The 25,627-nt window shown below is 36.3% G+C and overlaps 1 protein-coding gene and 1 pseudogene across 3 annotated transcripts; both read right to left on the bottom strand.

The window, feature by feature from the left end:
• Positions 1 to 840: 840 nt before the first annotated feature.
• LOC121264472 (ubiquinol-cytochrome-c reductase complex assembly factor 1-like) lies at positions 841 to 18,451 on the bottom strand. 3 transcript variants are annotated; one of them, XM_041167655.1, is made up of 9 exons: positions 18,133 to 18,451; positions 18,075 to 18,097; positions 16,173 to 16,338; positions 15,404 to 15,617; positions 14,622 to 14,788; positions 13,466 to 13,590; positions 3,113 to 3,173; positions 2,425 to 2,473; positions 841 to 1,251 (listed from the first exon to the last, which is right to left on the bottom strand). In XM_041167655.1, exons 3-9 carry the CDS (start codon positions 16,326 to 16,328, stop codon positions 1,172 to 1,174), a joined length of 852 nt encoding a protein of 283 aa, XP_041023589.1. In that variant the 5' UTR covers positions 16,329 to 16,338; positions 18,075 to 18,097; positions 18,133 to 18,451; the 3' UTR covers positions 841 to 1,171. The 3 variants fall into 3 exon arrangements, with proteins under 3 accessions (XP_041023589.1, XP_041023591.1, XP_041023590.1); XM_041167657.1 differs by having other exon boundaries at positions 18,086 to 18,097; XM_041167656.1 differs by lacking the exons at positions 18,075 to 18,097; positions 18,133 to 18,451 and adding an exon at positions 16,546 to 17,487.
• Positions 18,452 to 21,158: 2,707 nt separating this feature from the next.
• Positions 21,159 to 25,562, bottom strand: LOC121265795 (annotated as a pseudogene).
• Between the last annotated feature and the right edge of the window lie 65 nt (positions 25,563 to 25,627).

Raw genomic sequence — 25,627 nt, 5'->3', positions numbered from 1 at the left:
AGTGAAATCTCCGCATCAAAGAGCAGCGTGAGAGGATGTGGGTGAAAGGGATTTTGGAACTCTCTCGGAAGCTCTGCGAATGATTTGTGCAGATAGAAGGAGCATTCTATGCTCATGATTGAAATGTTCAATTATCTCCATATCTCCCTGGCCTCTCTGCTTGTTTGCCTTCTATCCTCCGAAAATATTTCGAATTATCCTACATATGTTCACGGCAAGTTCCTCGTCCAGTTTGCTCTTAGCATATTTATCCGTATCAAATAATTATTTCAACGAATGGTTAACACAAGAGCGCGAGTCAACGCACTTGCTTTCCAGGTCCATGGCCTTTCCACCTTGGGGTCAACGTCTTTATGCTCATTTTTCTTTTGCCTTTATGTATCTTCCTAAACCGTGACTACATTCATTTTTGCTTTTATGCTCGAGTCTTTCTTGAAGCGCATATAGAGAAAACAACACCTGCATAACTCACTTGAGGTGGCTCGTCAGATAAATTTACAAACTAATATGAATTGAAGTGGTGCATCAAATTCTAAAGTTCTTTATACTAAAAATAGATCTGATATATCTTATCAAATCATGTCAATTTGTGAGATTATTTTATAGATCTAACACTTAGCTTACTTCAAATGCACTTCTCTTCGAATGCTTGGCTGATTTCATTCAAGTTCCTTGTGATGATTTTTATATGAAAAATGCTATATACGACCTCATTTTATTCCTATCTTATTTTGTTAATGTGGCATTAGTCATCAACCCTTAAATTTGTTACTTTTGACAAGTTAAAAAAGGAAATAGATCTGATGGTTGATGAATTAACACCACATCAGCACAGTGTAATAGGAGTGAAGTATATAGTATAACTATTTTTATTAAGGTCATAAATTTAGCAAGAACATCATTAAGAAATATGAAAATTGGGTGGTAAGAAACTGACAATCTTGCTATAGAATTTTAAAGAAACATTTTGAAATACAGCATCAGTAGATGTTCCACCAAAATTCAAGGGCATCCTACTTGCTGAACCACTCGGGAAGAAGATTAATAAAATGGCAAAATCAATCACATTCCTTTTTAGAAGGGCTTTACAGCTATTATCAAATGAAGATATATAGGATTTTCAGCAGGAATTACTTGTGAAATTGAAACTTTCAATTTGACCCATGGAGTCTCACCTACACCCCTTCGAATTCAACTTCTCTGTCTCTAACGAGGTAAACATGAAGTTCCCAGAAAGCATAGCTTCTTTGTCTGCAAATCCAAATTCCACAACTTTGTCAAGCGAACAAACTAGGAAACGTATTAGTGAAAACATCCAATAGGTAACAAGTTGGTGCAATTTTCAAAGGGAATATACTCAAAAATCAGAAATACCAAGTGCATTGTAGGAAATAGAATATCATATGTTAAGGGGACGTGTGGGCAACCGATGAAGCTCTGGCTATATCATCCACCCCACCCCTCTCCCCCATTATCTCTCTATCCTACTCCCTTTTCATCTCCCTTCTCTCCTTTTTTTTCCTCCTCTTTTCCCTCTCACGCTTTTGCTGCTGGATCATTTGTCACCCTTCAGCCAAAGTCAGCCACTCATGTGCCGCCTGATGTGTCTCTTTTCCTTAGTAATGAAATTATTTTACCGAGGGAGAAAAAGTGTGTGCGCGTGCGTGTGTGTGTTGAAGACAGGGAGTTTTTACAACCCATTACCAGGTCAAGCTGGTTTGTTCTTTACTTACCATCCCCAACAATTTTCATAACCCATAAAAAAAATAAAAAAAATAAAAGTGGGTGTTCAACGAGTTAGCTATCCTATCTGGTATCAAGCCATCTCCCGACAATTTTTTTTCTCCTCCCTTCCAAATAAAGGGATTATTAAGAAGGGGGGGGGGGGGGTAGGAAGGTTATTCTACCTGTTTGTCTCATGAGTGAAATGTACCAATTGAGCTGACTCAACCATTTGAATATTTCCTGTACTTTAGTTCAATGTATTTTATTTATTTTTTATATAAGATTAGTTCAATGAATTATATTTATCAAAATATAAATTAAAATCAACATACGATCAACAATTAATCCATTACAGATTGAAAGAATATAAAGATTCAAAGAAGACAAAAGATAGTACCCTACCAGTTAAGGACAGGGATTATTTCCTGTCCCTTCCTAATAAAGGGATTATTAAGAAGGGGGTGGGGTAGGAAGGTTATTCTACCTGTTTGTCTCATGAGTGAAATGTACCAATTGAGCTGACTCAACCATTTGAATATTTCCTGTACTTTAGTTCAATGTATTTTTTTTTTATATAAGATTAGTTCAATGTATTATATTTATCAAAATATAAATTAAAATCAACATATGATCAACAATTAATCCATTAGAGATTGAGAGTATATAAAGATTCAAAGAAGACAAAAGATAGTACCCTACCAGTTAAGGACAGGCAGCCAACTTCCCGGCGAGCATACCTTGCCATAGCCTACAGATGTATTCAAATATTCAGTGGCCTGATGTGTTCAATAAAAGCATAAAGGTTTTTATGCTTGAAACATTACATAAAAACAAAATAAAACATAAGCAATATAATAAGCAAAATAAAAAAGAGAAGAGGCAAAACTTTATAGATCACATTTGATTGTGACAACTTTCTCAACCATATTATTTTCACACTGAGATTACATCTACAGGCCAAACAGAATATGCAACCGATGTGATAGGCATGACCACTCTATCAATGAGCTACTATTTTTTTTTTTTTTTATGATGAAGAATCCGTTGTGCAAATGTGACATATATTTATCCCATTAAACTCCGGACCCGTGTAGCGTGCCCCATCACACAGATCAGGTAAATCATCAACTTTTCACCGATGACGTGTGACCCCTAGAAATTGTTTGCATCCAAGGATCCCAGGCCATTATGACTTGAACCAACCCCTAGGTGTTCAAAGAACTAACTCTTCACCAGGATTTTCTCTGTGATCAGCAACCACCACATAACTTTTCACCAGTGTGGCATAGAAATAATACATGGGGTTGAAGCTCCAAAAAATAGGCATTTTAACCAACTTAAACTTGGAGAATCAAACAAGGGAATGGAAGTAAAAATGAGAACATGCCTGAGCTGTTCGTGATGCAGCATCATTTGGCTGTGATGAACCATCATCAGAAAATATATTCCTGCAACACATACAACACTAGTGCAACTGTTAAGGAGGACAAATATAACATTGAACGTCAGAAATGGTGTCCCTTCAACAGCAAATTAGCTTTCAATAGATATTGCACAGTTACTGAGATTGTATATCCCTCCAAGAAGTCTCCAATAACATAGTTTTTATATTCCAATATTGCGCAGCATATTAGTGGAAGCAATTATTAGCTAATACTTGCCAAAACAATTGCTTTTTTATTTTTGGTAAGTAGCAAATAATCCAATGTCATAAAAAGAAAATGTATGCATAGAAGGAGCACATTATACTCACATAGTGATCACTAATGACTTCTCAATTGTCTTCATCAGTCTCTTTGAACAAGAAAATTGAACATAAAGCCACAAACCTTACCATACACCAAAGCAATGAAATTGACAAACAGTTTCTGTACCACATAGGGAAATGAGGCTGATATATGTAACTGGCATCAAGTCTCATGAGGGTTCTAAGATCTGTTTCTGGTTTGACAGTTGGTGTGGTGATTGAGCCCTCAATAGCACGTTTCCGATTATCTTTTGATTGGCATCTGATCGGTATGCTGCAGTTTCTGATTTGCTTTGTCGTTCTAATGGCTCAATCCAGTGGGATATTTGTTTAACTAGACATGATTGGGAGATTGACAAAGTTTCAGCTTTTTACATTCTTTTATACTCTCTGAGGCTTGGTGTTAATGATGAGGACAGGATGTTGTGGAAGTCTAAGGGGGGTAAAAAGTTCTCCGTTCGTTCGTACTAAACTGTTGACTTCTCATAATAGTCCACCTTTTCCTTGGAAGTGTATTTGGAGGTCTCACGTGCCTTCCAAAGTTGCTTTCTTCATTTGGACTGCTCCCTCGGAAAATATTGACATTGGATAATTTAAGGAAGCGGGGTGTTATTGTTATGGATTGGTGCTACATGTGTAAAAAGAATGGGAAACCCGTGGATTATCTGCTCTTGTATTGTGAGGTGGCAAGGGCTTTATGGGAGGGCATTTTTTGTAGAACCGGCTTGGCTTGGGTGATGCCTTTGAGAGTGGTAGATCTTCTAGCATGTTGGAAAGGGCTTCATGGTTGCACTCAAGTGGATGCGGCATGGAAGATGGTCCCTTTGTGTCTCATGTGGTGCATTTGGATGGAAAGGAATGAGTAGTGTTTTAACAACAAGGAGCATACTTGGAGCAACTTTGGAATTTTTTTGTGCACTCTTTGCTGTTTTGGTTTTCTGCTTTAGTGACTAACGGATCTTCCATTCATGATTTTCTGATGTCACTTTCTATTTCCTAGAATGTACTTAGGTGTTTTCTTTTGTATACTTCTTATGTACATGGGTTTCGCCTATAAATTTGTTTCTAATAAAACTTCTTCTTACGTATAAAAAAAAAAGTCCCGTCAGTGAGAATCTTATTCTGACTTCCAAGTCACAATTTCGGTATATCCAAGATATTCATATAAACTTCTATTCAATAATTATTTTTATCATTTTGATGGGCGACTTTTATCCAATTAATACCATAAACAGTTGACAGTTCAGTATATAACATCATCTGGCTTTATATATATATATATATATATATATATATACCAAAACAGTGGAAAGGAAGGAAAGCCGAAGCTGACTGAAGAAGAAGAGAAGGAAGATGAATGGAAGAGATCAGAGTAAATTGCACAATATTATATTATGCAAGCATAAATTAAAGAGGCGGTTAAACCAGTCATATGCATGAATGAATATGCAAAAATTATTGTAATAAACATATAAGCTTTATTAAAATTAACAAGTTTAAAGTAATTACAGGCATAAGGTAGTGCAGATTTGCACTTACAAAATCAGGGTGTATTAGGAGACTCAGAATAGGGAAAGAGGATAGAAGATTTCTCTCGAAGTTGAGTTCTCCTTAAGCTCAGAATGAGGTTCTCCTTTCATAATGTAAGGAGTTCCTGTTTACAATTATTAAAGTAAAACAGTAAATCAATCCGTGAGTGAACAGTGATGAACTGTTTAAGCACGGGCACAAGTGGTATCATCATTATGTCTTCTAGCTGTCTCTGTGGCCGGCTACTTTCGGCATAAGATGACAAAATAGCATTCGGTCGTCTCTATATATTCCAGCTATCTCTGTGGATGGCTGCTTTAGGCATAAGGCGACAAAAATCTGATTTAGGCATAAGAAGACTCTGGTCAATCTTCTTTGAACTCATGTAATAGTCAATCATCTTCCAGTTTTGGAATACATTCCGAGTCATGACCAAATATGTTACTGTACGAAGCCTCTGAAGATGCTTCTGAATTCTTATCGTCTTCAAAATTGTTACTTAAGGACTTAGACAGTTGTTGTTCAAGCAATTTTATCAAATCTTTTTTGTCAAGTCTGTTGAGGATATTATCTTTGGCAGACTTAACAGATTTCTTTGAGGATGAGCTGGTGGCTTTTCCTCTTGCTGAAACAATTGGTGAATTAGGGGCCTGAATCATTAAAGGGTATTCAGGAACAGGTAAACCAGATTTGATTGCTGGGAATTCCTTCTTGTCTTGTAAATCAGGGGCGACTTGAGGGAAATCTTTAATCATCTGGCTAATCACTTTTTCAATATATCCAAACTTATCCCACAATTTTGTGAATTAAGTTCAAGATATAATATTAGCATTCTTTTCATAATTTCATTTGAAGATCCACGAAAATTTGTAGTTTTTGCAAAAATAGAGCTCATAAGGGAACATGACTGAGTGCCGATTCAGTTTTGTACCAGCAACCTGTTCATAGAATGTAAAAGCTTTTGCAAGCTGCTCAGGAAGATTCTGGAGAATTAAACCATATCGATCCCACTATTGAAGAAACCAATAAGGGAAAGTTCCTTTCAACCTTGTATCAAAATTGATGAACCAGAAATGACTCATATCAGGAACCTGAAAAAACATGAAGCGATTCCAAACAGCCATATAATCAAAATAATTATAACTCAGTGCAGAGTCTGGGAGTCTTTTAACAGTCTAAGGATTTGTTCCCCATTCTGCTTCTGTGATAACTCGAAGAATGTAACCACTGTGATAAATCAGTTTTGTGGAGTCATTCTTATCATAAATGGGTTTTATGACGAGAGTTGGTGAGAATCAAGATACTGGAATAGTACTGGAGATTTTTTGATGAATCTTTAAGTATCCAGTGGAAATTAGGTGGAAAATTAGATGAAGCTATTTTGAACGGATCTATTGACACAGAACGATTAGATTCTATATAGAACAGATTGGTTACAACAGGCTTCTTCAAATATTCTGATTTTCCTTTTGGAAGGAAAAACTGTGGAGTAAATAAAGCAATACCTTTTGATGCCACTGCTTTCGCATATGGATCAAAAGATGTAGAAACCATAGACGCAAAGGTTGTAGGTTGCACAATTTTACCAAGAGGTGTAAACCTATTAGTAATATCCAGTGCTGTGGAGGGAGCACTGGGCACAGGTGTTGATCCAGACTCATTCTTGATGAGTTTTATACTGAGAATTGGTGGTGGAGGGTTTACTCTCTGTTTTTCTTTTCCTTTTTTTTGCTCACGCTCATGGTTGGGTGTCTGTAAGAACTCTGGTAAGAAAATCAGGGATAGAATTATTAGTGCCTTTGATGTATTCAATATCAAAATCAAAAACACTTAAAATACCTTGCCATCGTGCAAAAATATGTTTTGATGCAATGTTTTGAACATCTTGTTCTAGAACAAATTTAGCACTCATTAAATCAATACGAAGTAAAAACTTCTTGTTTAGTAAATCAGATTGGAATTTAGAAATACATAGTATTATAGATAAATTTATTTTTTTAATAGTACTATATTTTTCTTGTGCAGGATTCCAGATTCCAGAATGGAATCGAACAATTTGTTCAGAAGAATCTGGTGAAACAGATTGTTTCAAAATGCCGCCATAAACAGTGTTAGAGGCATCTGTTTCAACAATTTTAAATGAATCAAAGGTAGGGATACCAAAGCACGGAAGAGTTTTGACATGTGCTTTGATTTTCCTTACCAGATTTGTATAGATTTCTGTCCAATGAGGAGGATTGGAGAGGAGTCGTTTGAACAAAAGACGACATTGTTTCCTCATATCCTTATAGAAATCAGCAACATAATTTAGAGATCCTAAGAATCTCTGCAATTATTTTTTGTCAGTGATGACATCAGAAAATTTGTCGACGAAATCAATAGCTCTTTGCATGAGCCTAATTTTACCTTCAGAAATATCATAACCAAGGAATCTGATCTTGGTTTGAAATAATTTGATCTTTTTCGCAAAAACTACAAGACCATTGATTCTAATGATGTCTAGAAACGAATTCAAATGTTTCCAGTGTTCATCAATAGATTTGGAAAAAACAAGAACATCATCTATATAGACGATGGTAAAAGCAGAGAACGAATTGAAGATATCGTTCATGATATTTTAAAACTTACTTTGGGCATTTTTGAGACCAAATGGCATTACATTCCATTTAAAATGACCAAAAGGGGTAACAAAGGCTGTCTTGTACCTATCTGACTCGGTTATTTGGTTTGCTAAAACCCAGACTTGAGGTCAAATTTGGAAAAATTAACTGCATCACTCAACCTATGAATTAAGTCATTTTTATTAGGAATATGGTACCTAATCCACTCTAAGACTTTGTTCAGAGGTTTGTAATTAATGACTAAACGAGGGGTACCTCTATCTAGCTCAGCATTTTTCTGGACATAAAAGCTGGAAAAGACCATGGGGATTTGCTATCTCTAATTGTCTTTTATCTTTAGATCTGCAATTTCAATTTTGCAGAATTCTAAAGTCTGACTATTCATTTGAATAGGTCTGGCTTTAGTGGAAATAGTATTTTCATCAAAAATTTTGATATAGGGAAGAGAAACGATGTGTTTCTTCTTATGCCAAAAAGGTATTGCTTTAATTACTCCACAGTTTTTCTTCCTAAAAGAAAAATCTGAATAGTTGAAGAAGCCTGTTGTAACCAATCTGTTCTATATAGAACCTAATCGTTCTGTCAACAGATCCGTTCAAAATAACTTCCTCCTATTTTCCACCTAATTTCCACTGGATACCTGAAGATTCATAAAAGAATCTCCAGTACTAATCCAGTATCTTGATTCTCACCAACTCTCTTGTCATAAAACTCATTTATGATAAGAATGACTCCACAAAACTAATTTATCACAGTGCTTACATTCTTCGAGTTATCACAGAAGTAGAATGGGGAACAAATTCCTGGACTGTTAAAAGATTCCCAGACTCTGCACTGAGTTACAATTATTTTGATTATATGGCTGCCTGGAACAGCTTCATGTTTTTCCAGGTTCCTGATATGAGTCATTTCTAGTTCATCACCTTTGATACAAGGTTCAAAGGAACTTTCCCTTATTAGTTTCTCCAATGGTGGGACCGATATGGTTTAATTTCCCAGAATCTCCCTAAGCAGCTTGCAAAAACTTTTACATTCTATAAACAGGTTGCTAGTACAAAACTGAACCAGCACTCAGTCATGTTCCCTTATGAGCTCCATTTTTGCAAGAACTACAAATTACCGTGGATTTTCAAATGGAATTATGAAAAGAATGCAAATATTATATCTCGAGCTTACTTCACAAAATGGTGGAATAAGTTTGGATATACTGAAAAAGTGATTAGCCAGATGATTAGAGATTTCCCTCAAATCACCCCTGATCTACAAGACAAGAATAAATTCTCAGCAATCAAATCTGATTTACCTGTTCCTGAATACCCTTTAATGATTCAGGCCCCTAATTCACCAATTGTTTCAGTAAGAGGAAAAACTACCAGCTCATCCTCAAAGAAATCTGCTAAGTCTGCCAAAGATAATATCCTCAATAGACTTGACAAAAAAGATTTGATAAAATTGCTTGAACAACAACTGTCTAAGTCCCTGAGTAACAATTCTGAAGACGATGAGAATTCAGAAGCATCTTCAGAGGCTTCATACAGTAACATATTTGGTCATGACTCGGAAGGTATTCCAAAGCTGGAAGATGATTGACTATTACATGAGTTCAAAAAAGACTGACCAGAGTCTCCTTTGAGATATTTATCGCCTTATGCCTAAAGCAGCCATCCACAGAGATAGCTGGAAGACATAGAGACAACCGCAAGGTATTTTGTCATTTTATGCTGAAAGTAGCCGCCCACAGAGACAACTAGAAGACATAATGATGATACCACTTGTGCCCGTGCTTAAACAGTTCACCATTGTTCACTCACGGATTGATTTACTGTTTTACTTTAATAATTATAAACAGGAACTCCTTACATTATAAAATGAGAACCTCATTCTGAGCTTAGGCAGAACTTAACTTCGAGAGAAACCTTCTATCCTCTCTCCCTATTCTGAGTCTCCTGATACATCTTGATTTTGTAAGTGCAAATCTGCATTACCTTGTGCCTGTAATTACTTTAAGCTTGGTAATTTTAATAAAGCTTATATGTTTATTACAATAATTTTTGCATATTCATGAATGAATATGGCTGAGTTTAAGAAGGTATTCTTCTTTAAGCTTAGGATTCGTTATTTGAGAAATCAAGGTTAGCAAAAGGTTTTCTTGTTCTTCAAATTTAGTTAAGACATAGACTGTCTTACCTTTGATCTGGCAACAAGTATCATTACAATTGCAACCTAACTTGAACCAGTAGGATCAAGAGATCCAGTTTCTAAGTAATACTCTGAATCACTAGGACTGAACTCAAGGATATCAGATGATGAAGACGAAATTATTTCTAGAAGTTGAAATAGTTCTTCTTTATCATTGTTATCAATATCCAGCTGATTAAGCTTTTTCTTTAATTTTTTAGTTTTCTTAGGACATTTATCAGCAAAATGTCCTGGTTTGCCACAAATAAAACATTTTCCTAGAGAATAATCTTTTGGTTTCTTTTTTTTGGAAAATGGCTTAGAAAATGATTTTTTATAAATTTTCTTATAAAATTCATAATGGGGTTTTCTCCTGATACCTTTATGGAGTTTCGAAAACTTGTGCTTCCTTTTTTAGGGAACTATAGCAGGAAGTCCAAATTGTTCACAAAATATTCTCATTTCGTATTTGGCTTTCTTACTATTTCTCATCTGCTCACGAAGTATTCTTTGATCATTATACATATTAATACCAAGTTTCTTTATTACTGCACAAATGTCACCATAGGTGTATGCATCGTAATTAAAAGACCCAGCAATAGTAAGTTCATCCTTCACTTTGTAAGTGAATAAGCGAGGTAATCCATCAATGAATTTTTCTTTCAGTAAGGCTTCTGACTATCATCACGAAGCATTACTTTGGAAATGAAAACATCCTGATACCATCTATAATCAGACATCTAATGACATCTAAGATTATTTAACTGGTCACTAATGCAACTAGTTATATCAGATGGTGTTCCAATGAAATGTTTTAAAATAGTATAAATCAAAGTATTAACTCCATCGGATTGAGCTGTCCCAATAGATTCATCAAAAATAGGTAACCCTTCATCATTACACTTGATAGCGTTCTGAATGGTTTCCTTGGCATCTCTGATAAGATGTTTATCCCACAAGTTTCTTAAAACACCGGAAAAACATTTTGTTAAAATCTTAACAATATCAAATTGCCTAATATTGTTATTCACATAAGCATTAGCAACAAGCGACATTTTACTCATGGTATTCATAATTTATTGTTCGGAGAAACCATCAATATTCCATTCGTAAACTTTGTCGGCAGAGTAAGAAGATTGGTTTTGGAAAACTTTTTCTTCAAACTGTAAATCAGGAGGAGGTCTAAAATATCAGTTCTTCGTTAGACTCATTGGTTTGGGTCATTTTGAAGAAAATCTGGCAATTTCAAGTTTTAAAGTAATATCTTGAAAATTCTTTTCAAGTAAATCAAGATCCTTTCCTTCAGAAGAGTGTTCGCTAGAAGGCTCATCTGTAATTTCAGCAAGAACTTCTTCTATTTCTTTGTTAGACAAAGCACTAGTAGAAGGCTGTTCTTTCTTCAGATCATTAAGCATTTGATCAATCTTATCTAAAGTCTTTACCTGTAGATTTTTAAAATCAATTTTGGCGCGACTTTCCGGTAAGATAATCATAAGTTTTTCAATTGTTTTTTTTGGTTGATCTGTAGTCAAAACCAAAGGAATAGGATCAGGTTTTTCAACATTTCCTTCAATCCGATCTAACTGTTGTCCGACCGTATGAAGAGCAAGATTCACAAAGTTATTTTGAGAAATAATCTTTTTTGTTTCTTTAAGAATCTTGTCCTTCTCAGTATCTCTGGAAACAATTTCGGAGATTTTAAAAAGTGAAGCAGGTCTCTCAACCCTTTATGGGTAATGAGAACAGTCTCCAAAGGCGGATGGCTAGACTGAACTACTATCTTACCTTCTTCTTTGACAAAATTAATTTTAACAACATTCAAAGTATTGTTAGAAACATAGATATTTTCAACCAAATCAAAGAAAAGAATATGTTTTTGTTGCTTATTCATTTCTTCTTTCCATTTCCTTTTAACACGTTTTTCTTTTCCAAAATATTTTGCATGATAGGCTTTTCGCCTAGTACTTTTTTGAAAGTTTGTATTATTCAAAGAAATCAACAAGATAAAAAACAAATGGTTTATTCAATACAGTTAAACTGTAATGAATTGGTGCAACAGGAGCTACCATATCTGAAGCTGTAGATGATAAAGATGAATTATCTTCTTCTTTATCTACTTCATCATGAATAGGCTGGTCTTTGGAAGATCTAGCATCCTGTGCAGAATAAAAAGCAGAAGTAACTTGAGAGGACGTAGAGAGTCCTTTCAGTTTTAAAACAGGATTAGCAGGTTGGGCTGTTTTAACAGAATTTTCCACAAATTGTTTTGAGATTTTGATTTCTTCTTACTGGAATTTCTAACCCTGCAAATGAAGATCTAGATCCAACAAAAGAATTTCTTCTTAGCCCTGGAGATCTAGTCTGATCAAAACTAATTTTTACAGTTCCATCCATGTACTGTTGTATGTTGTTTGGATAACATTCAACAGAATTTCTGGGAATGGGAGGAATTTCATCTTCCAAAGTCCATTCCTTGGGAAGAGTTATATCTTTTCAAAAAATCATCTTTGGAATAGAAACATCCGCATCTGGGGTCGAACTCTGGATCAGTAGTGTTTCCCCGGATGGGTTTTGCAATAGCATAAGTTTGTTCAACAGTACGAACACAAAAATTAGTATGCATAGATCTTTCAAACCAAGTGGTTCGATAGATCGAATTAACATCAAGTTTTGGAATCTTCCATGATCCCAGCACAGACGACTCTGCTGCTTTAAAAGCACAGTCTTCTTCATTAACTATGTTAGGGGGCATAGTCGACCTGGAACTAATTGTTGAATTGGATTTATTTATCCAACTCATTTTGTCCTAGGACAACACCGACCTTCGCATCTCAGGGGTCTGCAAACTTACCACTCTCGGCCCTCGGGTTTGAATCTATAGCTGCCCTATATGCCTCCCCGGCTTCAAAACGGGACTTATACCTTCGGGTTCCTGACCTACTTGTCGAAGGATGATCCTGAACCAACCAAAGTAGAAACTCCAGGTGGGGGTTGTCAAAAAACAAAATAAGCTAAATAAAGGAGAAGTAATTCACAACAATTAGATACCATAATAGCTCTGATACCAAAACAGCGGATTTTGTAATATATATATATATATATATATATTATAAGAACATCAACTGCCTTTCTAAAAAAAAGCAATGTAGGTTGTAAGAAAGATCATGTTGCATGGTTTAGGGAGGATGTTTTATGCTTAAGAAAGAGTAGCACCTCCCCCCAAGGGTAGAAAGGGCATAAGGAACAAGAACTTCAGGAAAGGAATACTAGAAAATCAAATCCATTTTCAGCCATGGTAATCTGGATTATCTTTTTCTCCAGTTAAAAATATAAGTGGTAAGAAGACTAAATTGCTCAATAGCAGGAAGGCATAGAAGAACAAAAAAGGTACAATATAATTTTTGGGACAAAAAAAACAGACGACCTTGCCCTAACAGTTGGGAAAGAAGCTAGGATTATTTGAAACTAAGTTGGAACTTGGAAAAAATATAGGTGCAGCAACATAGATTTTCTAAAGCTTTTGGAGAACTGAATATAAATGTTAAAAAAAGAAAAGAAAAAAGCAAGTCTTCAGTCCTTTTACTCCTAAATAGTTGGAGAAAAATCCAATCAACACCGCTAAAATATAAGCAATGGCAGAACAAGCTGGTGATTTAAGTCTAACCTCCAAATTACTTTTGGCAGCTCATCTGATCTAGCCTCTGGAAGGATTGCAGAATCATAGGCAACGATATTTCCATAGAATATTTTCTCCAAATCCTTCATCCATCTGATCAATAGTAAGTTAACCTGCCATTCAAAGGGTAAATAATCAGTAGGCACAAATAAAAAATGTAAAGCCTACTCAATAATTTTAGTACACTTATATTGTTACAGATAACTAAATAATAGTTCAATTAAGATCAACCTATATATGCTCCGCTCGCCTCCAATGCCTCAAAAGCTTTCTACCCGTGCAACATCCAAACACAACTAGCCCCAAGAATAATAACTGAACTACAGCAGCACTCTCCCAAAAGAAAATCCATGCTGAATCACTGATATCATGCCATGTTTTCATCTGTTAAACCTTAGATGCCAACAACTGTAGAGTGTAGAGTTATCACCTAAGGAACAAATTCTTTCTAAAACATTCAATTAGGTTCTTTTTTTTTTTTTTTTTGTGATAGGTAAGAGTAAACTTTTATTAATAGAAAACAATTGGCCAAGCACACAAGAAGTATACGCAGAATACACCTAACATACACTAGGCATTGGTAAGAGATACGAGCAAATTATGAAAACCATCCCCATTACAATCAATGACAGAAGCCAAAATAAAGAATCTCTTCAACTCGTCCAAAGAGCACTCCTGTTCTTCGAAACACAAACCATTTCTCTCCATCCAAATGCACCACATGATACAAAGAGGAATCATTTTCCAAACAACAGCAATATGAGCATTACCCCGAAGAACTTTCTAACACTAAAAATATCTACAACCCTTTCAGGCATTGCCCATGTCATGCTGGTCTGGTTGAAGATATCATCCTACAAAGACCTGGCTACCTTGTAATGTAACAAGAGATGATCCAATCCCCCATTTTTCTTATATTTCCTCCTCCCATTTGGAATCCAAATCATCCTATCCTCGTCCCATTCCTTAGGTTCTTTTGAAAGCATACAAAGGTTGAACATGGATATTTATGACAATCTGATTTTTACCATGATCAGTTTTGCGAAAACACTAAAGTACTTTCCAATTTTCAAAAGGAGATTTCTTATAAAAAAAAAAAATTCAAAAGGAGATTAAAACTGAAGATATAAGTATTTACACGTACCCCAGCCTTTGAAACTCTCAGCTCCACATCATGATTGTATATCTCATACAAGTACTGCCCAAATTCAACACCTTCCTTTCCCTCTTCTTTCAGGCGGCGTAAGCAAAGCCACATATGAAGTACAAGTAAAGAGAATGTTGTTTTGAATGTTTTCTCCAAGTTAAATACTGTGTTAAAGACAATAGTTAGTGACAGAGATGTAATACCTTAGCAGACATTAATATTTGGCCAACATTCATCTAAAGTGTATGTCAAAAATACAAAATTCAACCACCAAACCATTTGTGGAAGACCTTAAGTTGTCTTAATTTCCTAGATGACCTTATAAATCACTGAGTTAAGGGTTTTCAAATTTAAGGACTTCGGTGATTCGGCCAAATGCAGTCAATTGTAAGGTACCGGAAAATTGCATTCTTGATAGAGCAAACATTAACATCTGGATAACATTCATCTAAAACGTACTGTAGAAGATACAAAACTCAACCACCAAAACAATTTGTGGCTTAAATTGTTTTAATTTCCTAGATGACCTTATAGACCACTGACTTTAAGGTTTTCTAATTTAATGACTTTGGCTATCTGGCCAAATGCAGTCAATTGTGTAGGCACCAGCAAAGTGCATTCTTGATAGCATCTTGAACAACTTTACCACTAATGAAAAAATTTGATAACACCCCCCCGCCCCCCAAGGAAAAACTGTTGCGAGGTAACCAGAAAAGCGGAAAAATTATAGGGAATAAGGAAAAAATCTATGATATTCATGAAAATAATGAGGGAATCACCTTCATAAATAAGAGGCTTATCAACTTGTGAAATGATTCGCCGGTATACCACATTTGCACCTCGAATAGACTTGCTTTGTTTACTATAAAACAACATCAGCTTAAGAATGAAATGCTTAACGCCCTCATACTTTGGTTCTTCAGCTCCTAGGGGAGAGTCCGGGGCCAAAGCCAGTGAACAGGGCTTAGACCAAAACATTCTGTCTAAGTTAATCTGTTGAATAGTTGCCGTGGCTTTCAGTATCAAGCAAAGTCAGCAGAATGAAATATATATATATATATATATATATATAAAGCACGTGTAGTATTAACACATGCTATTATATGACACTTGAAATAAAATGGCATTTTTATGGAAAGACTTCAGTGCTCAAGAGCAAAGCTCCTGACACAATTACAAGATTATCAAGACACTGAAAGTAGCACACTACAGATTACAAAAGTAGATCTCAAAAATCCACGAGTTCCACAGCCAACATGGGTCGCCTAAAATCCATGATCATAGGAGCTCATCTTCCAAGACCAGGAAAAGTAAAGTAAAACTTATAAAGAATGACAAATAAAAAGAATGCACATGTAAATGAAGCCAAAACACAATCACAATAGAATAGATTCACTAGTAATGATCCAATTTAGGGATCTGTAAATGATTAAGCGTATGTTATTAAATCCCTTTTCAAATAAAGTCGCAGGATTACAACTACAAATTAAATTCCAATCCCAGCAATATATTCACAGAACTACAAAATGGGTAGTTCTTATGTCATACCAGCGGTTCACTCGGGAGACTTCTGTCCATGGAATCAGCAACAACCTTGGCATAGCTACGGCATGAAACAACATTGAAGTCCTTTCCAAATTTCAATTTGTTTTGCAAACCAACTCTCGAGAGATTAGTAATAGTTCTGCCCCATCTTGGCAACATTGTGTGTTTCCTTCAAAGACTCAAACAAGCATTGCTTCAAACACGGAAATCAAAACTATACACAGAGAATTTGAAAGCACCCTTTGATTCCCGATAAAATGAGAGAAAACAACAGGTAAAATCGTCGTTACTTTTGTCTTCAGTTTTCTAAGCAGCAAAATGGAAACTTGATGAAGATTAAGCAAACGAATTTAATGAAATGAACAGAAATACTTACCGGAATCAAAAGTAAGAGCTGATGACCTTCTCTGCTTATGATTGGATCGTTATCACTGATTCTCTGATTTTTTTTTTCCTCTTTTTGTGCTATAGAAAATGGTAACTATCCTTAATAAGTCTTAAACCCTACCAACCCCATTATTAGTGGTAAAGTTGAATGGGATTTAGTCTTAATCATTAGTGAGCCTCTGTAAGCTTATTTCGATACCTTATTAGTGGATTTTTTCCTTTGCTCTGTTTTTCACATAGGATTTAGTTTTAATCATTGTTTTTAATCTAGGATGTGAAATTCACATTTCCTTTTGTGGCATTAAACAATATCAATCTCTATTTTTTATGGTGGTATTAAATGGGCAGAGATTGCTTATATCCTAAAATTGATACCACTGACAGAAGAAACTACTCTTCGAATATATATTGTTTAATATTATTCTGTGTTACTGGGTTTGAATCTTTGTCTATGGTACTTTCATACTTTGTATTGTAGTGTTCTGCTCTTGTATTCTATGGTCTTATCCTCGTTGATCCTTCTTTAGAGTCTAATGGGTATTCATGTCAATGATTTAGAGCAACGACTTGATAGAGAAGGCAAGAAGGGATTCGGGAATTGGAAAGATTTGAGAGAGAAGGCCAGAAGGTATTTGGGAATTGGAAAGACTTGAGAGAGAAGGCCAGAAGGGATTTGGGAAGACGAGAAAGCTGCAAACCCTAAGCGTGTGCAAAGGACTTCGAGACCGAGAGAGAAGCCGGATTCGAGAAGACAAGAAAGGGGCAGTTTTTTTCTTTTTAAATGACCCAGTTACAAATAACCGAGTCACATAACTGGATTCGTGCCCGGATCCGGAATCTTCTTACCCACCGGGCGGTTAACCACCTGGATGCACCCGGGTTTCCGGGTTCTGGACCAGACAGGAAAAAAAACTGGTCCGGTTGCACACCCCAGTACAATGTCGCATACAAAAGGAACACCTAGTTAGCCAAAACACATAGTATACCATGATTACAACACTATCCACGTTATGTTCGACACATAAAATAAAACTTATTATGTTCTAACGGCCATAAAAGAAGCACCTTATTTCACTATTTGGGAAAATGAATCTATACATCTATATTCAATAATAAATTACTCTTCCCTTCTATTCCCCAACCCCCCCAATCCCCCCCCCCCCCCCCCCCCCCCCCCCCCCCCCCCCCACCAAAACGAGCAACCAGACACGGGCTAATCAAAAAATAAGAATCAAGCTTCATCTTGTAAGCACACCTGACGAGGCGTCAACGAATTCATAACCAGGACAGTGACAGATCTGGAGACATCAGCCCCAGAGATCCAGAAACGGGTCAGAACTCAAGAAACAAAACACAAAAAGATATGCGATTATCCCTAGAATATGAAGAAACCAAGTCTTGGGTCCTTAAATTTTCTTAACTACATGCAGTATTCTCAGCAACCAAACAGAGAGGTAGAGAGAGATAGAGAGATAATTGAAACGATGTGATGAGAAAGGAAATTGAGAGAGAAAGCACCTTGAACTTACAGCGCCGCCGACGATTCGTCGGCGCTTAACCTTAATGCCTCTCAACCTCTCTCGGGCACAAGCAGCTTTGATAGGGTTTCTTGGGTTTATATGAAAGGTCGGGAATCGGGATACAATTTAGTGAAAACCCTAGCGCCCTTTTTCCGCTCTTTTTTATCGGTCAAGGCCGATGAATACCGGCGCTTTCAGGATAAGTATCGCGTCTGGTCTAGCTCTGAAAGAAAAGCTGCGATTTTGGAAGAAGCTTCTTGTTTACTTTTGATGGATCAGTTAGCAGTGGTAAAATAATGATTATTCTTGTCAAAATCACGCAGTTCTTAGCGAAAATTTTCAATGATTTTGAGATTTATCCGAACAAAAAGTGAGAACTATGAGGTTGGCAGTCGTGATTCTGAAATGACAAAAAAGGAGAAGAAGGGGAAGACGGAGAATAGTAGCAACGTCGTCGTTTCTATTTGGTCACGGGGTGCGGTTTCCCGCGGCTCCTATTACAAATAAATTGAGATTCGTGGATCATCAATTCATCTCAATTCATATCAACTCACTATTATAATTTTTTTTAAATTTTAATATAAAATATAATAAACAATTTAATTTTTTTAAATTTTAAAATAATAATAATATTTAATTCAACATCTAAATATAATCTGAATTCAATATATCGGTGTGTTAATATATTAAAATTTAAACAAAATTAAAATACTAGTAATTTTTTAATAAAAATTTTTAACGGGTGTCTAAAAGATAAGGCTTATATTTAGATTTTCTTTATAAAATTTGTGGAGTTTTCTTTTCTTTCCTTCCAGTAGAGTAGAATAAATAACTAGATTAAGCAAATTGGTGCATTGACCTTTGTATCCCACTAATTATAAGGGGTTTAAAGAGTGAATTATTGTTTGGAAACATTATATAGGGGCAACAATTAGTGGGGCAGTACAGATGTCCATATCGATAGGAGAGCTAAATTACTTTTTGAAAGAATTAAGGACCCACAAGATCCGGAATTGGCTGCAAGAGAGAATCAAACTTTAAAGACCCATTTAGATACAAAGCGTCTCATCTTATTTAATGTTAATTAATAATTTTATTATTATTCATAAATTATCTTAATTTATTTATTCTTATCTCACTATCCAAACCGCTCTTGTGTTAAGAGAAAGAAACAAGATATTTGTACGAAAATCAATTTTGTTGTAAACTATATCAACATTCTAATGTTGTCCTATTTTACTCAAGTGACGATTTTAATAAATCTTATTTAGTAAAATGCGATAACGATGAATAGTTTCGAACATTATTGCTGTATAAAGCATCACATACATGTAATTCACGTTTCCTCAAAAAAGACACGTTCTCATACCCTGAAGAGTAGTTGGGGGCGGTAACAAGAGATAATAGCCTGCTTTGTAGCCTTATAAATAGGATTTAGAGCGACCCAAGAGAGAAGCTAAGCAAGCTGCGTTGCCTCTAATCATAAAATCATGGACTGGACTCCTAGACCCTGTCTTCTTTATCTCCAACATGCTTTCTTATGTGGGTGAGTAGTTTAACACTTTCAAAAAAAAAAAAAAAAACGGAAGCTTTTTACGAACATCTAAGTAGTCTAACTGGATTGTGATTGATCTGTTGGACTTGGAACCTCTACATCTGGTTATTTTTTGTGCATTTACGAGCCATAAAGATCTCTATATGTTGTTTCCCAGCTATCTTTTTCATATACAGCGTCGAAAGCACAGAGGGATCCTGATTGTTGTCGCCGGCGAAACAGAACGTGGTCCGGGGCGTGCCTCATGTCATCATCTCATTGCAGCAAGCAATGCCTCGAATTGGAACATGCATTCCGGGGAGTATGTAAGTTCTTCGGATGCTACTGTGAATACCGCATAAACTGCTTTTTGCCCTACTTTTACTGAAAGGAAAATGAACCATCAATATGTGCCACTGCCATTTCCTTAGACTTGCCTTCCATTTTCTTTTTTAGTAGTTCCTCATATCCTCTAATATACACAAGGGCAACTATAAAACTACATCATCATGAAGTAAATATAAGAACCACCTTGTGAAAAATAGAATGCTTACCAAATGAGAACGTCTGTAAAGCGAGCTACCCACCCAGAGCATTTCAAGATTGATGCCGGCTCAATGAAAAGCATCCACCAACTTGTTTGGAAAATTCCTTCAAAGTAAAGAAGTTCAACTGTAAGTGCGGCTAAATTACTGTCAGGAATCATTAAAACACATCAAGTTATGAAACATACTGCTTTGGCGTATTTTTGGTTCAGTCTCTCCAAATATAATTTATAATACACCACCTCTGAAAGAGAATTGTAAATGAGATCTCACGTTATTTAGGAGGGAGAAGATCTTGAAATTCATAATGATTCTAAGAGAACTTCGATTGTTAGCAAAGTTCTCTTGAAATATAATCCTAGGTGTGGCTTGAGCTTTTCTTGGGTGGTTACAAACAATGTTGGGTGGTCACAAGATATTGAATTGACATGAGATATATGAGGGAGGGTTACATAGGAGAGTGGTGAATAAAAACTTGATGAATAAGATCTCACGTTGTCTGGGAGGATAAGTTCATTGACACCTATAAAATTATAAAGCAGCTCTAATTGTAATCTTCGCAAGTTCTTTTTAAATATAAGTCAAGATGTAACGTCAGTTTTTCTTAGACCGTTACATAATTCATTCCATTTATCTGGACCTTGGAACTAGAACAAGAAATCAGGAAGTAGAGCTGGACTCAAAAATGGAACCCACCATGGCTTACCTGTCACCAGCATTGTTGGAGACCGTCTTAGCATTGACTTTCAGGGATGAAGCTCAAAACAAGAAACTGCCATGGCTTAACTGTCATCAGCATTGTCAGCGACATTCTGGAGTGTTGATCTTCAATAAAAATGAAGAAGATACATGGATATCACGAGGGATAGAACAATTTTTATCTTTTTTTATTTCTCCCAAGGAAGATACAACAGAGAGAGGTCTTCTATTTGGGTTGATAAAAAAATGTTTTATTCCTATGCACAAAAAGTGATTGTTCCCTTTCTCATGGATAAGGGTCATCAAAAACAGAGGACAACCCACATGAAAGGAAAAGTTAACATGTAAAATGTCAGAAACCCAAAGATTCAAAGAATGAACAAAAACTTTTTAAAGAAAATTTTGCAACAATTAATAAAAGGAAACCTTTTTCCCTCAATTTTGCTTGCTTCCCAGGGAGTTCAATTGCATGCTTACTCATCTATCATATGATAGACAGGAAAACACCCACAGCCAGGCTTGCTGGTTCCATTCAGAACATAAGTGAAATGGAAGAAGGAATAACTTAGTAAGGCTACAAGAGATCCATGCCATCTTTTCATTTAGAAACTCTATTTCCAAGCTTGTTTTTCCAATCAAATCTCTTCAGCAGTTGAAAGCTGGGCTCTCGCAATATATTTCCTATTTCTAAGTTTCTTGTTCTTTTTCATTCTCCCAAACTCGGCCTTTTTCTTCAGTTTTTCCAATTTCTCTCTTGGCCCTTCTATGTCAGCTCGAATAGCTCTCTCTCTTTTCTCATCCGATAGCAGAGCCAATCTGGCGAACTTCTTGGGCCTAACTAGTCCAAGTCTGGCAGTAATGTCCTTGAATGCAGGAACAAGGCCACGTCTAATGAAGCGTCCTTCAACGAGCTTCATCGAGTTTGACTCTGGAAGAGATGTGGCATCTTTCAACTCAAGGTCCAAACAAAATTTTGAGTCCTTTAACCACATCCTAAGAGAGTGTGCCTTAGCTACCAGGAGCCCGCTTCTTGTTCTACAAGGCAGAAAAGGGGAACCCATCTCCCAAAGGCAAGCCTTCAGTGTGCTATTGAGTGAAACCATGTTATATTCTGCCGTCCCTGTTATCAGAACAACCGAGTTTGGAGACTCTGGGTAACCCTGCAACGATGCATCCTGTCATAGTATTGAAAATCCTGTATCAGCAATGCCAGTGGTTCGTGTAGCAGATCCCAGCAGTTAGGATTAAAGTTCTCCGTCAATTATGTAATATATTTTCGTCCATTGCATATTTTGAATATAATAAATATTACCGTACGTCCTCTGTCAAAAAAGGGGAAAAAATCGGATACTTGAATTTTTTTTTTTTTATAAGTAAAATTATTATATATATATATATATCGATAAGAATAATTAAGTACACTGGAAGTATAAAAAACAACACTTAGTTTATACAAGAAAGCCCGTAATGAAATTCTTTGTAAAACTAGTCTTTGATAACGTGAAAAGTAGGGTTTTAAAGCTCAAGATTTGACTTGATGACGACAGCAGCAGCAGCAAAACAATGTCGATGCTGCTGGTGATAATACGTTACCCCAAAAAACAAAAAACACCTAGTAGTAATAATGACATTAGTGTAATAGTATCTTTATTAATAGACACAAAAATGGGTGTCTCTAGCTTGAATACTTCCTATGTATACAAGAAGTAATAGCCACAAAAATGTATTCTAAACTTTTGACATGGCAACCCAAAGATGGTCCTAAATTTAACAGAAATCAAGAGGAGATCTTACCTGCATATGGTCAAGCCATAAAGTAAGACCAACAAGAGCCGAACCAGCAGACAACTTTCTAAAATCAGCACCCCAGTCCTTCAGCTACTCTGCATTCAATGAACTACAAGATATAACCAATCCTAATACTTAATAAAATAAAATAAAAGCAATCCTAATTGAAACAAATATACATGGGCATGTCCATATAAAAGTAACCCAATGTACTTGGCAGGAAATAATTTTCACTTCACTACAAAGAGGTATGACTCTTTCAGATAACAAACATGTTAATTCACTTCCACAGATTTTTCTTGGTTACTTCCAAACCACTCAAGCATTAATTTGCATAAACAAATTTCTAAACAAGCTAAACAAATTAGATGAATAGAAACTTAAAAACCCCATTTGCTAGCACCCACCTGAATACATTGTGGCAATAAATGTTCCTCTTGATCGCCAATTGGAAAACCCACGAAGCAGTAGCCCGAGGTTCAAATGCCCACAACAGATCCTCCAAAGCGTTGACAAAATTAAAGGCAGCATTGTCTCCCATGGGTTCTAGTTTCTCAACACAATTGTCTACCTCTGAAACTAGTGACTCAGATTTTTCTGTCAGAAGCCTACAAAACAATATTCACTTAGATATAGATACGCACGAAATGTATAGAAGAGAACAAAAATTCCGTTTTTGACACCTTGCCTTCATCCAAACATTTGACAAACTAATGATTACCTGATGGGAAGATCAAACCCAGAATCCCACAGTGCATTTAAGAGGACAAGGACTTCACTTGAGATCTCACACAAACTTGCAGCCCAAATAAAGCATGTCCATATTCTATGATCTGGCTCCACGCCAGCTTCCTTCATCTCCATGAGCTTTTGGATTCCAGCATTATAATCTCCATTCTTGACATAAGCATCAATAACTGAACTATATGCAGGCAACGTATCAAGACTTAAGCCAGTTGCTTTCAAATTGTCAATCACTTTTTCAGCTTCATGAGGCTGTCCAGAGCTGCCATAAGAAACCCTGAGGAGGTGCATTGTTGTGATGGTGGGTTCTACTCCTGCCTCTTTCTTTATGCTCAATAGCTTTTCTGCTTTGGAATGTTTTCCAGAATTTCTATACATTTTCATCATTATATGATAAAATGAGCGGTCCAATTTACATCCATCTGACCTCAGCTCTTCGAAAAGTTCCTCTGCTTGTTCCAGCTGCTGCTGCTTGCCAAATGCTGCAATCATGCTTTTGTAGGTGTCAAACTTTGGTTCCAGACCCAGCCTTCTCACTTCATGCATCAGTGACAAACCTTCTTCTGGTCTACGATCCCTGCAGTACATTATAATCAAAGTATTGAAAGTATCATCATCTGGACTAATTCCAGCCTCTTTAATTTGCTGGCACACTTGAACAGTCTTCTTGAAATCCTCAATTCCTGCATATAACTTAAGTATAGAATTCCATATTAAAAGATCAGGTTTAAACCCTGCCTCTTCCATCTCTTCGACCATGGCTTCGACATCCCTTACTCGTTTTCCCTTGCAAAACAACCCAATCATAATCCTATAAAGATGCATGGTAGGAAAATAACCGGCAGCCTTCATTCCATTGTATATTTTCTTCACCTCAAATAAGTCTCCAGCTTGAATGACTGATTCAAGCATCAAAAGAATAGAACTTTTACTTATCTTAAAACCCATATCTTGCAACTCCTCAATTACCACATAAAGCTCGGTCAATCTCCCATCAACAATTAAAGCTTGCAATAGACCATTTATGGAATCTACAGTTGGGGAAGGGCCATCTCTCATTATTGTATTAAAAGTAGCCCTGGCTCGCTCATAGCAACCGCTTGCAGCATAAGCTTGTATTAAAGAATTCCAAAGCTTTCTGTCCACTAATGTACTTTTTTGCTTAAGATTGCCGACCAAGCTTTCTGATTTCTGCCATAGCTTCAATTTCCCATATGCCTCCATAATATCTACATAAATGGAGACATTGTCAAACGAAATGCCTTTTGTTTCTGCCTGATCAACCAAATGGTGAGCAGTCTCGGGCAAGCCCATCTTACAATATATGAGCACCATAATTTGGTAAATATATCCAGAAGGTTCCACACCAAAGAATCTCATGTCAGAGAAAATCTGAGAAGCTTCACCAAAGAGTTCATTTTCTTTGCAGCCTTGAATCAGGGCTTCATAGAGGGTAGAACTTCCACTAAATGAACCAAACCCCCTAGCATTACTATATTAGCCCAAGGCAGCATCTAATTGATTAGCCTTGCAAAGTATCACAACCAGAGCTTCAGTTAACAATTGCTTTGAGCCAAGGAGCATGTTCTCTCAAGAATTCAAGCAATTGACGTGCTTCTAAGTGCCTACCAGACAAACTATAAGAGCTCAAGATAGATAACAAATTATCACGGTCTAGTTCATAGCCATTGCTGATGGCAAATCTCAACATTCTAGCAGCATGGTCATAGCATCCCCCCTTGATAAGGATATAAAAGATAACTTGTGGGTTCATATTGCATACTTTTTCAATATCTCTGATCACTCTTTCCATGGCTTCCAATTTGTTATCCCTCACAAGTACTCGTAGCATCACCTCATAAAGAGCATGATCCGGCATGAAGCCATCATGCACCATTTCCCGATACAATACTAATGCCTTCTTTGTCTCATTGAACCTCAGAAAGGTATCCAACATAACTGAGTACGCTAGATTATCAGGTCTGATTCCAGTTCTAAGCATGCAATCAAATGTCTCTTCGGCCTCTATTAGCTTCCCCACTTTGGCATACGCACACATTAAAGCACTATAAGTCCGCAAAGTGGGTTTATCTCCAGCATTCAACATCTCTGACATCACATTTGCAGCCTCCATTATTTTACTTTCTTTCCCAAACGGTTTCAACCCCACCCCCATATCGGGATGGAGGGCCCTGCGGGTAGCACCCTTGTAAAAAATAATTTAATTTTTTCAAATTCTAA

Source organism: Juglans microcarpa x Juglans regia, chromosome 5D (assembly GCF_004785595.1).
Source record: "Juglans microcarpa x Juglans regia isolate MS1-56 chromosome 5D, Jm3101_v1.0, whole genome shotgun sequence".
Taxonomy (NCBI): domain Eukaryota; kingdom Viridiplantae; phylum Streptophyta; class Magnoliopsida; order Fagales; family Juglandaceae; genus Juglans; species Juglans microcarpa x Juglans regia.
This window is presented reverse-complemented; position numbering and strand designations above follow the sequence as displayed.

Excerpts from the sequence above, each read along its gene's own strand:
- LOC121264472 (XM_041167655.1), bottom strand. The coding sequence starts at position 16,328 with ATGTTGCCAAGATGGGGCAGAACTATTACTAATCTCTCGAGAGTTGGT. Across the intron at positions 13,591-14,621 it reads TGAGAGTTTCAAAGGCTGGG|GTTAACTTACTATTGATCAG; the intron begins GTACGTGTAAAT and ends TTTGAATGGCAG. Across the intron at positions 1,252-2,424 it reads TGGCTGCCTGTCCTTAACTG|ACAAAGAAGCTATGCTTTCT; the intron begins GTAGGGTACTAT and ends TTGGATTTGCAG.